Genomic DNA, 17,813 nt, shown 5'->3' on the forward strand with positions numbered 1-17,813 from the left:
AGATGGGGTATCCACTGGAAAATCCTTTCTAAGGTTACTGACCTTGTCATCAAAATAGTCCGCTATTTGATCACATAGTTGTTGTGATGGGGGAATTTCCTGATTAAATATCTTAGGGTGGGTAAATGATTGAACAATTTTGAAAATCATTTTTTGATCAAATGCTGCCTGTTTAATGAGGTTAGTATAATGAACTTTCTTTTCGTATTTGATCATCCTATGGTAATTTTTCAGTGCTGTTCTGAAAATAGTGAGATCATTGTTGTTATAGTGCACCCTCCATTTACGCTCGAGATTCCGGCATTTGCCTTGCATCTCTTTGAGCTGAGGGGTGAACCAAGGGGCGGAGGCTTTCCCCAGGGAGGCTCTACTACATGTGGCCACCGGGGCAATTTGGTTGGCTAACATGGTCAGCCAGTCCTTGAGAATACCTGTATCAATAACCGGATCTCCTGTTAGTGTGGGTTTGCTTAATTCTGCCAACATATGTAGATTAGGATTTGATAGCATTTTTCTCTATTTCCTATTAATAGTTTTACAGAATAGTTCCGGAATTTGTTTGGCTGCATGTGAAGTGCTATCTGCAATCTCGAAAGCGATGTACTTGTGGTCTGACCACGTTAGTGTAGTGGGGGCATCCACTGCAAGTTTGGTACAAATCGTACAGATTCCATCCAGGGTATGTCCAGCCTCATGTGTAGGGCCGGTTATCAGCTGCTTTAATCCTAGTGTTTCTATGGTTTCTAAAAAGTTTTTAGAGGTTGGGGATTTATCTGTTTCCAAGTAGACGTTAAAATCCCCTAGTAGGGTAAAGTTGGAATATCTGACAATCAAGGCACTAAGACTTTCAGTTAGGGTATCTACAAAGTCAGAACTTGCCCCTGGGGGCCGGTATACCAGGGCTCCCGCAAAAACCACTGAGCTGGATAGTTGGAAGCAGAAACCCAGACTTTATCTCTGGGATATCAAATGTTGAACATTTGATGGAGTCCTTATGAATATTGCAAACCCTCCCCCCCTCCTTACAGGTCTGTCTTTCCTGAACATGGTATAGCCTGCGGGGAGAGACTGAATATCAGGGTTAGACCATTCTTTTAGCCATGTTTCCGTGACGAAAAGGCCATCAAGGTTAAGATTCAAAACTAAGTCATAAATGTGCATGGCATGTCTTCCTAGTGACCTAACATTCACCAATACGCAACAGAAAGGTCTAAGATCAGAGTTGGGATTTGTTTTGTGGATTTTGACAGGAACAGAGATAGTATTGTCTTCAAAACTAAGTTCCATAGGTTCCTTCTTTTAGAGTACACTCATTCAAAAGATTAGCAAGACTGATGCCTTGAGTATTGAAGGTGTGAAAGTCCAGACTCCTCCTAAAATACTCTCGTTTCCACCCATCTTTATAATTCATCAAAGTTTGACTGTAGTGTGTGAAATGAAGGAAGGCATATGTTCCAGACCAAGGAATCAAAAATCCTTCCCCCAATTTACTGGGTGCTGAGGTGTTGTGAAAAGTTCCCAATTCAAAATCCTCAAACTTTATACGCTAGGTCAGCTGCCTGGGGTCTAGCTCCCTGTTCTGGCTTATCAATTTCCTTCTGCTGAGAATATTTATCAGGGTATTCTGCAACCTGTCAATCTATTGACAGAGCCATAGTCACTGGGCATCAATATTTAAAACAGGCAGGCCATGCCGTCTGTCCTGAGCCTGATATTGGGCCCGTTGCCACCTGGCAGGAACGCTTTCAGAGCGTCAGAACATTTATAAGGAGGTAATATTCCATCATTCTGTGAGAGCTATTCAGCATCTACCAGGACAAATATTGGGAGACTTTGTGGTGGTCCCAAAACAATTCTTTTTTTCCCCTTCTCAGTTTTCATTGTATACCATCTGGTATATATGGAAGAACGGTTTGGCCTTATCAGATGCTCAAATAGCGCAAATATTATTTGCACCAACAGTGTCATGGGATGCCACATTATTAGCTGGAACCTCCTTCAAGAGAAGAATAGGGTAAGATGACCAACTATACGAAAAAGCAAATTCATAATACCTTACACACAGCTTTGATGACCGTATATCTTCAACAATGCTGCGCCAGAAAATCTGTTAGTTCGCACAAGGCCAACATTTTTTCTGTAAGTTAAGCTATCCCAACTTGATAGCCAATAAATACGAACAGGACTGGCTAATATTAATAATTAATACTGCTAAACGTCTCATTGAGGAACTACTCAAGGCAATACTATTGACATGACTGTTACAGATGCCAAAGAAAAACTGGCAATGTTCCAAGCAGATATCACCAAGTATAAAACCCTTATTGTGAATCTGGAATTCAATGGCCTCCAAAGAAATCTTAATTGTTTTTTCTCACAAATGGGTGCTACCATATATGGGAGATATGTATTATGAAACAGAAATTCCGGTAGGGTATCAGAGCCCCAGTCGGCCCCATGAAGGAGGCAAGCACCAGACACTGCAGAACTGGCCTTTTGATAACACTTGTAATGAAGAGGAAACTACCAAACAGCAACCATCTACGACAAGGGTACAGAGGGTCCACTTTGTTCCACAAAATCGAAAGACTGACAACGATTTATCAAACGTCCAGAGATCTTTTTAGGGCAGAAAAGCAGGGTTCCAGGAGGGGAGGCAGACAAAAAGATGATTAAGGGGCTAACCAAATCAACAATGGCAAACATGCTCTCCTAGAGTCACCAGACACAGGGTACACGGCCATCTATCATTCTATCGAACATAGTGAAGAAAACAAGTTACTTACCTGTAACTACAGTTGTCCAGTATTGGTATCTTTCATAGATTCACATGCCTGAATCATTCCCCGTCGCCGAGGCAGGAGTCCCCGGTAAATAAAAAAGTAGCGCCAAATGTTAGTAGTAGTAGGCCCAAAGAAAAGGCCTAAAGCCTATATCTTAGCAGCCTATCTAACTCATTATGTAAAAGAACCAAGAATTTTGGTAACAACCAATCAGACACCAGCACCCTTCCAGAACCCTCTCAGCAGAGCCAGTTCTCCTCAGATTTTTGTAGCACAAGTGGGAAGTAATCATCCCAAAATATAGAAAACTGACTCCATGGGGAGGAGGGTGGGTGCATGTGAATCTATGAAAGATACCAATACTGGATAACTGTAGTTACAGGTAAGTAACTTGTTTTCTTATCCAGTATTGGGGTATCTTTCATAGATTCACATGCCTGAATCAGAATAGCAAGCAGTATACCAAGTATACAGTCGTTTGCGGATGGTGGGAGACGAGTGCTGATACTCCCTAGTTGCATCCACAGCTTGTTGACAAGAGAAAAGAATCTTAAAGTGGAAACATGCAATTCATAAACAGAAAATAGCATGTAATGCAATAACATTGCGAATGAAACCAAACTATTATTGTAAAACATTGCATTGTCATACTAAAAGATATCAACATATTACATGTTAAAAATATATATAAAAGGGTACCTGAAGATATCTCAAAGAAACAGATGTCGCAGGACAGCCTGTCCAACTGCTGCATCGTCCTAATGCATAGACTGGAGGCAGTAATGTCTTGTAAAAGTGTGGACATTTTTCCATGTCGCAGCATGGCAGATATTTTCTAGAGTCACTCCAGCAAACAATGCTGTAGACGCTGCTACTGTTCTCGTGGAGTGGGCCTTGGGTTTCCGTAACAATGGCCTGTGAGCTTTGTCATGACAGAAAATGATTGTCGATGCTATCCATCTGGCAATGGTGGATTTTGTTACCGCCCTTCCCAGGGTAGCTTGGCCATAAGCCACAAACAATTGGTCGGACTTTCTAAGGTTCTTTGTTTTTTGAAGCTAGAACTTAATACATCTCTTGATATCTAGAGAATGTAAGGCTCGTTCCACTGGAGTAGATGGGTTAGGAAAAAAAGTCTTTAATTTCACCGGTTCATTAAGATGAAACTGTGACGGCACCTTAGGGATAAATGTTGGATTTGTTCGGAGGTGCACGTAGTCTTGAGTGAAGTGTAGGAAAGGTTCCTTTACAGTGAACGCCTGAATTTCACTTACTCGTCGAGCTGATGTTAAAGCTAAAAGTAAAGCAACCTTCCAGGTAAGAAGTTTGAGGTCAGCCTTATGGATAGGCTCAAACGGATGTTTCATTAATTGCATTAAGACCGTGTTGAGTTCCCACTCCAGTGGCGGAAGTCTGAGCGGAGGAAACTCCCGAAAAAGCCCCTTCATAAACTGCTTAATTAAAGAGGATGAACACAGAGAAGGGCCATGGGCACCCCTTCTGAATCTTGAAAGTGCAGCTAGATGAACCTTGACCAAAGGAAAAGAAAGGCCAGATCTTGCCAGATGTAACAAATAAGGGAGGATCTGTTCCGCAGGAGCGTCCACCGGGTGCACCTGGTTTGCTTCACACCAACAGCAAAACCGTTTCCATTTCAGACGGTAAGTCTTTATCGTGCTTTGGGCTCGTGATTTTGTCAATATATCCCTACAGTCTTGAGGGATATCCAGGTCTTTAAATTCTAAGAAGTCAGGAGCCATGCGTGTAAATGTAGGGACTGAGGGTCCGGGTGGAGAACCTGACCCCTGTTCATTGACAGCATTGTGGGTGTCGGAGGAAGACGGATCGGTTGGTCCTGGGAGAGTACTAGAAGCTCTTGAAACCAATACTGGCGTGGCCATTTGGGTGCAATTAAGATGAGACTGCATCCCTCCAACTTCATTTTGCGTATGACCCTCGGTATTAGAGGTATCGGGGGAAAAGCGTAAGCACAAATCCCTGACCATCGCATGGACAGGGCATTCTCTCTTGATCCCTGTTGAGGGTATCTGCTGGCATAAAAGAGGCATTTCTTGTTCTCTTTTGTGGCGAACAAGTCCAGTAGCGGTGTGCTCCAAGCTCTGAATATCCTGAGCACTTGAGTTTGCTCTAGTTCCCATTCGTGGCAATCTGATTGGGATCTGCTGAGTGTGTCCGCTAATGTATTGCAGAGACCTCCGACATGTTCTGCTCTGAGTGTGATGTTGTGGAGTGTGACCCATTCCCACAACTCCTGAGCCTCCGCAGACAGCGTTGCTGATCTCGTCCCTCCTTGTTTGTTCACGTAAAACATGCTGGTGGTATTGTCGGTCCGAACCAGAACTGAAGAACCTGCAATCCTTGGAAGGAACGCTTGCAGAGACAGGAAAATTGCTCGCAATTCCAGACTGTTGATGTGTCTGTTTTTGTACTCTGGAGACCATTTCCCCTGTATCTGTAAGTCTTGTAGATGACCTCCCCATCCTTCCATGGAGGCATCCGTAGTGAGGACAAAGTCTGGAATCTTCTGTATGAAAGTAAGCCCTTCTGCTAAGTTGGGTATGTGTGACCACCAACTTAGAGCGGTCTTTATTTCTGAAGTGACTCTGATGATGTTGTCGAAGGAACCCCTCGCTTGCTGCCATTGAAGGTGTAACTCCTCCTGCAAGGGTCGCATCCGGAGCCGCGCTAGAGGTACGAGGTGTATTGCCAAGGAACACATTCCCAGAAGCGACGTGAACATCCAGACAGAAACTGACCTTCTTTTGGAAATCAGGATTGCTAACTTTTGAAGACGAACTTGCCGTTCGTGAGATAAGAATGCCTTGCAGCGGACGGTATCTAGCAGTGCTCCCAGAAAAAGAAGGATCTGCCTCAGGTGTAATTGAGATTTTGTCCTGTTGACTGTAAGTCCCAGAGAGTGGAATATATGAAGAGATGTTGTCATGTCCGTCTCTACTGAATTTTCTGAAGGACCTTTTATCAACCAGTGGTCTAAATACGGGAAGACTTGGATTCCTTGGGATCGTAACGTAGCCGCCACTGGAGCTAGACACTTTGTAAATATCCTTGGGGCAGATTTTAACACAAACGGGAGCACTTTAAACTGATAATGGGCGCCAGCCACTGTGAAACGAAGATACTTGCGATGCTTCGGATGTATCCGGATGTGAAAGTAAGCGTCTTCCATATGCAAAGAAGCTAGATAATCGCCTTTGTTGAGGCAACCTAGAATTTCTGCCAGTGTGACCATGCGAAATCCTTGCTTCTTGAGGAATTTGTTCAGATTGCGAAGGTCCAAGTTTAGACGCCATTCCCCTGACTTTTTCTTGATGAGAAAAAAGCGGGAATAGAAACCCGTCCCTTTTTGAAGTGTAGGAACCTTCTCGATTGCATTCTTCAGGAGCATCGTTAAAGCTTCTTTGAAAAATAAGTGAAGACGAGGGGGAGGGGGTCCCTTGGGTGGTGTGTTGGGTGGCTTGGTGACAAACTCTAAGGTGTGACCGTTGTGAACCAGGTCCAGGACCCACTGATCCGACGTAATTTCTTGCCACTTGCTCACAAATGCTGAAATCTTCGCAACCACAGGGAGGGGAAAAGGAATGGAAGGCGCCCTGCAGAAATCATTGTTTCCTTGTGGTGTCTCTTCCCTGATTCTGCGATCTTTTTCGTCCGCCTTGACGAGAGAAACCAGACTTTTTTGTTTGTCTGTATGAGGATTGATAGGACTGCCGATATTGAGGCTGGTACCTATTTTGTTGGGTTTGATAACCTCCTCTGGATGAAAACCCACGGCCTCGTGCTCCTCTGAAGGTACCTCGTTTGAACTGCAAGGAGCCCAGTGATCTTGCGGTATCAGTGTCGGTTTTTATTGCTTGGAGTGCATCATCAATATGCTTTCCAAACAATGATTCGCCATCATAGGCCATATCTAATATTTTAGTTTGGACTTCTGGTCTGAACGTGGTGGCCTTTAGCCAACCTTGGCGTCTGAGAACCGCTGCCCCAGCCAACTGGCGAAAGGTAGTGTTTACAATGTCTAGAGCGCAGTCGATCGTTTCTGATGCTGCACGCTCCCCCTCCAACAAAATCTTCTGAGCATCTTGTCTGCTGTCCTCTGGGATGAGGTTGATAAAGCTTGCCATTTCTGACCACATCTGGCGATCATAACGTCCTATTATCGCCAATGAGTTGGCTGCCCTCATGGATGCAGCTGCCATAGTTGAAAATTTTTTGCCAATTAAATCCAGGCGCCGTCCTTCCCTATCCGGTGGTGCAGTGATAGGTGTTGCCGGATTCTTAGACTTTTGTTGGGCTGCCTGTGAAATAACCGAATCTGGCCGAGGATGGCCAATGTGACAGGACGGACTGTCAGCAGGGGCACGGTATTTCTTGTCAATCCGAGGAAGCACCGCAGGAACTGATGCCGGGTTTTTCATGATTTTTAATCCTTCCTTCCAAACATAATCAATAATAGGGATAGCTCTTGAAACCTTTCTGGACTCGTCTTTAAAATCGTGAAGAAAACAGTCAGACTGTTCAATGGTCACTGGCAAATGGAACCTGGTCGCAGCGCGCTGCATAAGGTTATGGAACCCCCCTATATCTTTCGGAGGTGAATCAGATGAAAGAGGGGTAGGTGGTGAAGGCATAGGGATTATATACGAATCCCAAGGGTCTGCTGGGTCTGGAAGCTCACCCTCTTCAAATTCCTCCTCAGAGGTTGAATCCTGGCCCTGATGCGGGTCTTGTGGAGGATCAGGCAGTTGAGGTGTTGGAGCTGGATCTTCAGGCAAAGGCAATGGGTCCGGTTGCGGCACAATGTTCGGAACCTGCGGACTGACTGGTTGCGGTGGAAAACGTTGTTTATAATCTGCAAGCATGGCTTGCAGGTCCTGAATGAGAGTCAGAGGCAAATGCGACATCTCTCTCTGACGAGGTTGTCTGTGGTAATGACTGTGATGAGGAACGACAATGTTTTCCTGATAGTAATGTTCCTCCTCCTCATTGTCATCGTCGTCTTGACACTATGTGCAGTTCAGAAGGATGGCGAGCAATCCCGAAGGGCCCCTCATCCTCGTCATCCTCGTAGTCATCATCCTCACCCTGCACATATGTTTCTAGGAGATGCGAGGGAGTAAGCGGTGATATATCGCTATATTCCTGTCTCTGAAAAGTCTTTAGTTTGTAACTCCTGGTGGAAATAGGAGTGGATGTCAATACATTTTTTGTGTCCATCGTCGACGAGGTCGTCGTCGACGGGGTCGTCGTCGAAGGACTTGTAGACGGTATCGTCGTCGACGAGATCGCCGTCGACGGGGCTGTCATCGTCGACGGGATTGTCATCGTCGACGGAGCTGTCGTCGACGGGATGTTCGTCGACGGGCTCGACGTCGACGAGGTCTTCGCCGACGGAGGCTTCGTCGACGGGCTCGTCGTCGACAGGCTTTTCGCTGGTGGGATCGTCGTCGACGGGACTTTCGATGACGAGACCTTCGTCGACAATGAAAGCTTCTTCTGCGGCATCGTCAATGCTGGCTTCGTCGACGAGGACTTCGTCAACGACGCTTCAACTACGGGCTTTTTTGAGAGGATAGTAATCCTCGTTGAAAGAATAGGTGAAGTAATGGCCGTCGTCGAGATGGTCTCCGTCAATGAAGGAGCAGATGAGGTGACAGAAATCATAGATGGAGAGAAAGCCAGAGGTTTTGAAAGGCTTTTACTCACGGTTTGTGTCCCAGCCTTGACCGCAGAATCCTGAGGAGAGTGCGCTGTTTCAGAGGATAAAATGTGAGTCCTCTGAACAGAATCCGAAGCAGAATGTTTCTGGCGCTTCTTCCCCTCACTGGAAGAGCTGTCCTGCGATCTAGCTCTTTTGCTAGAAGTAGAGGCTCTGTCATCCTCCTCAGCCGAAGAGGACTTGAGCCACAAAAGCACTCTCGCCTCCCTATCCCTAAGAGTTTTGGCAGGGAAGGTGCGGCAAATTTTGCAATCTTTTGCCTCATGTTTAGGGTAGAGGCAGTAGATGCAGTCCAAATGTTGATCATCAACATGGACTCTCTTCTTGGTGCAGGTCCTGCAGGATTTGAACAAGGCCTTCTTATCAGACATGCTGAAGCAAGTTGAAAACTGAGAGGCACTCAGGGAGACTCCCTTCCACACGACGTGCGGTGAAAATTTGAGGAGAACTGGCTCTGCTGAGAGGGTTCTGGAAGGGTGCTGGTGTCTGATTGGTTGTTACCAAAATTCTTGGTTCTTTTACATAATGAGGTAGATAGGCTGTTAAGATATAGGCATTAGGCCTTTTCTTTGGGCCTACTACTACTACTAACATTTGGCACTACTTTTTTATTTACCGGGGACTCCAGTCTCGGCGACGGGGAATGATTCAGGCATGTGAATCTATGAAAGATACCCCAATACTGAATAATTTATCAGACTATCACCTCACCTATACCAATAGAAAAGTCCTTAATAAAGGACTCAGTTACATTCTCACTCCTTTTCATAACCCCTTTGGACTTCAGCTTGAATTTCTGGAAACGATGCGCAAGATCAAGCGACATAATTTGTTTTCTGGACAAGCCTAAAGACCTATCCTTGCTGTTTTTATTTAATATACTAAATCCTTCCACCTTTAAATTTGCATCTTTCATAATGGGGTCCGAAGTTGCTACATTTGAGCAGTTGGTGTTTGATAAAGTAACTGAACTTAGAACAGCTAAACTGAATACCTTCTAGAATACAACTAAAGGGGATAAGACTGGCTATCAAAAATCTCCAAGGCAATAACTTGATTGAAATAAAACCAGCAGATAAGGGGGGTGGGGCCTAGTCATTCTTAACTGAAGTGACTACAAGGCTGAAATACTGAGACAGCAGTGCGTTAGGAATAACTATGAACCCCTTGAAGAAGCCCTGCAAGACAGAGTTGATCCAAATCCTGAACTTACCTCCAGAAGAAAGTGTATGGTTGATGAGTCTGTGGTGAACAGTATATCACTAAGAAGGAAAAGGATTTTTTTACTCAAATAGATCCGCAGGTACAAGCATTTTATATCTTTCCTAAAATACACAAACCCCAATGTCCACCACCTGAGAAACCCATCATATCAGGAATCAACTCTGCTTTGGAGACTATGTTGTAGTTTGCAGATTTCTGTTTAAGGGAATGTGTGTTCACGCAACCCGCTTACCTCAAAGACCCCACGGATCTGCTTCACATATTACAGAATTTGATTGTACCAATCAGCTATTGGTGACTCTACATATAGGGTGTCTCTAAACTAACTTTCCTCAATAAGCTATTTTGAGAGCAGCTGCAAGGGCCCAAATAATAAGGAATGGTGTTATAATACACCACAAACATTTGTCCTGCAATGTATTGTTATAAGTTAGCTCTCACTAGACATTTCTTCAGATTTCACGCTTAGTTATTTCTACATGTGTCAAGTACTTTAATTGTGAGTAACATTACCCACATTCTGTGGTGTATCTGTGTTAGTATTTTCAACATCAACCATATTTAACATGATTTCAATCTATATCCGAATCATGTGTCCTTATGGAAGAGGTATATTGATGATGTCTTATGCATTTGGAAGGGAACTGAAGTCCAATTGGCCCAATTAAACAACTCGATCCACCTTTACATTTTACATGGACGGTTAGCCGTAGCTTTATCACCTACTTTGACCTAGCTATAGAGGGCAAGGTGAACATCAGTCCATCAGTAGCACACAGACAAGCATTCCCTCTCACACTATACATCTTTTTTCACCCAAGAGCCTTGCGAGACAACCTTCCGTGAGTTATTTTTGAGGTACCAACTGAATTGCTCACACACTACCAGATACATGGAAAAATCGGTGGAGTTAGAAAAACTCAGCACCCAGAGGTTCTACCCTAAACAGATAATACACCAGGCACACAAGAGGGCATTGAATACTCCAAGACTGACACTATTGGGGATGAATGAGAAGCCAAAGTAAGAACATGTGACATGTTAACCGTTATTTACACAAGTCCGGAATATTATTGGGAAAAAAACTGGCATTTACTGAACACTGGTCCTCATCCAAGTCCACCTCCATAGTACACGTTTCATCGAGCGCAGAACTTTAAAGATTGGCTTGTACATTTGGTCCGGAGGCCAGTGGAGGCTATAATCAAACTTGTCAACCTACAGTTAAAGGTTACTATCCCTGCAGGGATGTAACGTTTGCAAATTACCTGGAGCAACAAAAAGTGTCCCTCTTAAGGAAGCTGTATTTGTTTCCAGGAGACACTCACAAATTGCAATACTACATCTGTAATTTACAGACTCAAATGTCCTTGTAATTTATCCTACATCAGACAAACAAAAAGAAAGGGAAAGATACGCATTAAGGAGGACATAAGAACTATCGAGGCTGGCAGGCACACTACGAAACTGATTTCACACTCAAAAGGCATGAATCATGGTTCCACTAATTTTGAATGAATAATCATGGAGCACCTTGATTCACGTCAATGGAGCTGAAAGCATTATTCTTAGGAAAGAGGTAAAACGGATTCTCTCAGAGGAAACAGACAGACTGTCTAATGATGCAGTTTATTAGAATAGGATCAGTGTTTGATCCCTGAGGCGGGGCCTGCTACTGGGATCCATCTATGAAATGAAAATAAAATAAAAAAGTATTTGTGAAGCGCAGCTACTACACGGGGGTGTCTAGGCGCTGACTACTGAAGTGTCAATGGAAGATGAACTACCCTAACCAGATACTGGTTAAACAGCCAGATTTCTTGACTTTTTCTACATTCCCTCAGTTCCGGATATTTTTAAACATAGGTGGTAGGAAGTTCCCAAGCGTGGAGGTGCTAGAGATTTACACTTCTCTCCCCATTTGACAGTTTTGACTTAAGGGGCAACAAATTTGCCACTCGAACAGCGGAGCGATCTAGACGGGACATAGGGTAGAAAAGATTGAGTGAGTTGGGCTGGGCCTAGGTCGTGTAGACATTTGAAGACAATACACAAGGCTTTGAATTTAATGCATTTTCGGCTGGCAGCCAGTGTAACTGGACTAAAGCCTGAGCCGCAGACTTGTGTCTTCAAATACCTAGGAGAAGACGGGCAGGCGCGTTTTGGCTAACCTGCTGTTTCCTTAAACCTCTTTTGTGGATACTAGTCTAAAGGGTGCTGCAGTAATCGAGTTTTGATGATATGAGTACTGTAACTATGGTTTTCTGCAAAGCCGATGGTATTTATGGAAGAATCTTCCTGAGAATTGTTAGACTAAAAAACACATGAGGCGGTGTTGTGGTTGATCTGTACAACAAAAGATAATTTTGTGTCAAAGATTACACCCAGGACACTGGGGGTCAGGAGATGTCCAAGTTCAGATGACCACCACTTAGGGGACCAAAGAGTTGAACTATTACCAAAGAGTAAGATTTCCATCCCTGATGAATTTAACTTTAGACAGGTATCCCGCATCCAGGAACCTATATGTAACGGACAGTTGTGGAACTGAGTTGATGTGGCATCTAGGTTACCTGCTACCGGCACAATGATTTGAGTATCATCGGTATATGATACTAGAGAAAATCCGTATGATCTAATAAGGTCAGCTAGTGGGGTGACATATAGGTTGAAAAGAATGGGGCTCAAGGAAGACTCCTCTGGTACCACACATGGCAAGGAGAAGGATGGTGATAGAAAGTCTCCCAAGGCCACTGATTGAGTACGATCTGCAAGAAATGAAGTTAGCAGAGCAAGGGCTCTATCCTTGATCTCCACAGATGCAAGACGGTCAATCAACAATCGGTGATTGACCATCTCAAATGCGGCCAACATATCCAACAGGCGGCAATTCCTCCATGATCCAGCGTCTCCCTCAGTAACTGTGATTAAGGCGAGTTCTGTGCTATGCTGAGCACGGAACCCGAATTGGGAGGGGTAAACAATTTGAATATTGTGAATGAAGGTCGAAAGATCTTGGTTAATGGCCTTCTCCACTACTTTTGGAAGGTGCAATATCGGCCTATAATTATTCGGGTTGCTAGCGTCTATTTGGCTTTTTTCAAAAGTTCAGCAATTGAAGCTTTTTTCCACTCTTTTGGAAAGTAGCCTTTGCGAAAGATTTCATTGAATAAAGGCATAAAGTGTATGGCTATTGCCTATGGCGCCATATGTAGAATCCTGGGAGGACAGGGATCCCATGGTGAACCAGATTTAACTTGTTTTACAAGTGTTAGCGTCTGGTCCACTGTTAAAGATGGGAGACTTTACAAGGTATGGTTTTAAATAATATAAGGACACTTGGGGGCGATTCTCTGCAAAGGCGCTTGGGGTAATGACAGTCTATGGCTTTTCCGATTTATGGTTCTCCTAACCAAGGGTAGAGTTTGACTTTGTTCTACACCTATATTGCACGGTAAATGACCTAAGGTGGCCTTCACACGGAGTTTGTAAAATGTTTTATATATATTTGCATATCTTTGTAACACCTAGACATGCACTGCGACAACATATGTGTCCCTAAGGATCTCTTATTGGTCATGGCCCTGGAAGTTTGGGCAACATTTCTGTATATTATGTATTTATCAGCGGATCTCTAATAAAGGTGCCATTAAAATGCTGATCTGCACTGGCATCCTTTTCTTTTATTTGCGCAGCCTAGATGACATGCACATGAGCAATCAGCCTTCCCAAGATGGCTGCCCACTGCACCATGACTGGTGCACTCCAGTGTTCCAGTGTGCCCAACCTTGTTTGAGAGCAGTTAGGTGTACATTTAAATGGGTAATTTCTTTAACTCAGTGAGGTCACGCAGTAGCGCTGGTTGCAATATTGCACGTCTGTTATACCCACATCATATGGGAAAGTCCAATAAATAAATATTGTTTTTGACACTGGGCACCACTAAAAGTGGTCTTATCGGGAATAAACATTTGTTCTTCAGGCTGCCACTACCGTAGGCATTTTTAAAGACAACCATTCACTATGGCAATTCGTAACGTCACTGCTATGCATCTGTGGTCCCTACATCGTATTGGTCAACATTTTTTTTGCATTGGGCATGATTGCCAACAGGGGACTGACTGTCTATGGCTTCTACTTTCTGCTACAAATATAGTTTGCTCCTATTTTCCACATTATCTGAGGGTTGCAGAAGTGGAGAGTTCTTTTGTACCTCTACATGAATTGTAAATTTTTTCATGCCGTAAGCAGGGTGTTGGAAGTACTGTGCCACCCACATTCCTCCTCACATGTACATATATGCAATACAGTTAAGGATAAGGATCAATGATAATTGAAGTTCTATGTTAACACATGGTCACTAAAAAAGAGCTGGCAGGCTTTCATCTTTGTTGACAGATAATAAAAATAAAGGTTTTGTCTGTAGCCATGGGGAGGAACTTCACCACCACTACTTTCTCAGTTGGGAGGTGCTTTGACACCACCTGTCCCTATTTGGTATTTATGCAGGTTTGCAGTGTGCAATGGGTGATGAGATGGTCCTCTGGCTTGGACAAATTTTGCCAATACCATCGATATAAGGCAATTAAACATGTTGGTCAGTCGTAGCTAACATGTCCGAACATGCACCAGTCTTTTTAACCATGTGCTTAGTTGCCACATTTAGTAAAGTATGGATGGTCTCTGGAACACATTTTTAAACTAGAAGGTTGGGAGAACACTGCCTCACACGCCAGCACTCAATTTGCCCCCATTTCTAAACTACTTTAAGACAGAGAACATCTTTATAAACAGTGAATCCTCCTTGCATCATCTCAAACCTTTTACTATTCAGATCTACCAAACAAGCCTTATAAATCCTTCCCTCCGACTCTTCCCCCCTCCACCTCCCCTTTACTCATCCCAAACCTCCTCCTAATACTACGATCTCCCCCTTCTATCCCTCCACCATTCTTTTCAATCCAACTAACATACTCACATATCCATGGTTCAAATTAATTTCATATTTCCCTATACTAATTCACGATTCGTCCTTTTTGGGTTCCAGAATAGTGTGCTACTTGCCGTAAAGCGCTTTGATGCCTCGTCTGGGATAGTAAGCGCTATATAAATGCAACTACAATTAGCAGATAATTTAGAGAGTGCATAGCTTCAAATTATATAAATGAATTCTGAACCTTGTTAACTAGCCATTGGATCGAATAGTATGGGGCAAAGCTATTGGACAGATATAACAACAGGTGTAATGGAAACTGTACAATCACAATTTTAAATAAATCTAACTAACACTCAAGGAATAACGTACGGAAAGGATGGCTTACAAGATAAAATATGTCAAGTAACCAGTGACTTTGTGATCACAAAGCTGGGTTCTATAAATAAGTTCTATTCTACCATATACTGCATTTATTAGCGTTCTTACATCTTACAGTGATGTGACAGTCTGTGACGAGCACAAAATAAAGTTTAAAGAAGCTGAGCATTACGCTTTGAACAATGCTGATTTTATGGAAGGGAAGGAGAAGGGAGACTCTAAAACGCGCATTTTGCAGACAACACTGAAATTAACATCAAAACAAAAGGGCAACTGACATAATGCACATAAGTAGACCGGTGAGATACCCTGTCATAAAAACAAGACTAAAGGAGTGACATTGTCAGATAGATAAGGACGACATAGTAATGTTGCAATCCAGGTACACTGAGGACTCAGAACATATGTGGGTGTTAGGTGGAACCCTCAGGCGGCACTGCAACACAGCAGGTGCACAGGTATGAGAACAAACGCAAACTAAAGGGGAGAATGACTGACACCCAATAGGGTCTCAAACAGGATAAAAGCATCAGTTAAGTCAAGTAAACATAGATTTTTTTCATGATGCTTTCTTAGGCAGACGGATTGATGGCAAGGAACTCACATGCCTATAACAAGAGTCAACAGAACCAGAACATTACCAAAATCAACAATGCTTAAACCGCACGACATACTTTAACAAGAATATGAACGCGAGTGAACACAGTGAAAAGTATTTTACTGCTTTTTGAGGACCCACTTTCATATCCACAAATGTATGCTGATTCACAAGAATTGCTTTGGAGGTTCTGTTATGAAAAGAAGATTATTGCGGAGTATAAGGGTAAGTTTTCAGAAATGTAAGGTAAAATGTTTTCTGCTTCACATTTGGCAGTGAATATTGTACCATTTTTCTCCTGATAAAGGCTTATATTGGCTCAAAATGGATAGTATTTATGGAGAGCACTAACAATGAAAAGACATGAGATGAAAAAATGTAAACTTTTGAATTGATAAATAAGTAACAACAGTTTGGCATAAATGTGTATTGTAATGACAGCATCAAGTAAAGTGTACAGTACCCAGTAGAGACATGGAGGCTGTGCGTGGAGAGAAGATGCCTGCAGGATACATGCAAGTGACTACAACCAATTGCATGCACTGCTGTAAAAAAAAAGCAAAAAAAAAGCATTGCTCTTGATCAGAACTGCTATTGTAGGGACTGGTCTGACCTGATCCACTTCTTCTCTGTCAATACAAGCGTGACATGTTTAACATATTTTAAGTAAACTGTAAAAGCGCACATAAAATATGCTGAGTCGGAAAGAGATAGAATAAAGTATTCACATCGTCTGGAAAAAGGTCACTCTGGCCTATTTAGGCTAATTAAGTTGACAGCAGGTTAAAGCTACTGACAGATGTCACTTAAAATGTTAAATTGTGTATAACTGGTACATCAGGTTTGGCAGTAGCGACGATGTGATTTTAACAGTGCACATACAGATCTTCCACATATCTTTCAAAAAGGAGCTAGCAAATTAAGAGCAGATTCTGGTGTGCGATGATAGGCAGGTACTAGTGATGCAGAGAATGAGTGCCTTATAGACTCCTTTGGGCAGCTGAATCACTTCATCTCACCCTTCGTTAGCTATTCATTTATAGGATGCCTGAGTGACAGCAGAAGATAAGCAGGGTGGGACATTGCGAGTCAAAAGACAGCATGCAACCATTGTTATCAAGTTCACAGATCACAACGAACAGCCTTCCGGAACCGACGCCCACCGTCAACAGTATACAGAATGGCAAGCGCCGACACTGTGGAACCAACATGATCCTGGAACGCACCTAGATGCTAATGGGACTTTAATAGTCAACTTAGGGGGGTGATGCTCACACCTCGGCCTGCACGCAAAGACAACTGCCAGTATTTGAGAAAATATTCTACTTGAAATACACTTACGGATGGAAGCCATATCGCCCAACTTTCATATGGCTGTGTCAATGTACTCTCCCTTTACTGAGGTCATTGGTAGATGAAGCCCGGCTCCAGATTTTACAATGTAAATGTAACAGGCTGCTATAGGGGCAAGAATTCCATGTACAGTATAAAAAAACGTTTGCAAACTCTGAGGGCTGATTCTAACCATCCAAATGTAAAATTTTCAAAAATAATTCTAGTTCCAGGAGGATGAATGTCACAAGCGCTCCCAGGGCCTTGTGAAGCAGTCTTCTACTAATGTTACTAAACTTAGCTCAAAAACATACTTAGTGCAGGTAGATGCCATAGACACAAATGCCCCTTGCAACTCACTTTCCAAAAACTCCAGGTAAGAAAGAGCCCCTTTCAGTCCTGAGCATCTATTGCTCTTTGTTAGTTTGTCCTCTACACTGTCCATCTCCCATGCCTGAAAATCATACTGAGAATCTGGAAATGTCTTCCAGATGACTTTACAAGCCATTTTTTTTAATATTCACTCCAATAACATCATTACTTTTGTAAGTTTCTGTATCTTTTTTTAAACTGATCTGTTGACAGCGTATTCCGGCATTCTTTCTTGGGCCAACGAAGCACACTAGTTCAACTGTACAGCGAGAACCATCTTGACAAACCATTTAGTAAACCATACCTGCAGCTCCGAATTCTTTAGTTGCTGCTCAGTTATTTGTGCTTTTTGTTGCATCATCTTTTCAATTCGAAGATTAACCTGTTCATCCTTCTTGAGTTCATTTTCATAGAACCTGGAACCCTACAAGA

At 43.1% G+C, this 17,813-nt stretch overlaps 1 protein-coding gene across 5 annotated transcripts in view; it reads right to left on the reverse strand.

Annotated features, from left to right (window-relative positions):
* Window positions 1–17,813, reverse strand: part of POLK (DNA polymerase kappa) — a 1,025,073-nt gene that overhangs the window by 549,105 nt on the left and 458,155 nt on the right. For all 5 annotated transcript variants that reach the window (XM_085632293.1, XM_085632295.1, XM_085632292.1 and 2 more), the window contains one exon: window positions 17,686–17,805. In XM_085632293.1, coding sequence (XP_085488419.1) covers window positions 17,686–17,805 — 120 coding nt within the window. The remainder of the gene's footprint in view (window positions 1–17,685; window positions 17,806–17,813) is intronic.

Source organism: Triturus cristatus, chromosome 2_1, assembly GCF_964204655.1.
Source record: "Triturus cristatus chromosome 2_1, aTriCri1.1, whole genome shotgun sequence".
NCBI classification, from domain to species: domain Eukaryota; kingdom Metazoa; phylum Chordata; class Amphibia; order Caudata; family Salamandridae; genus Triturus; species Triturus cristatus.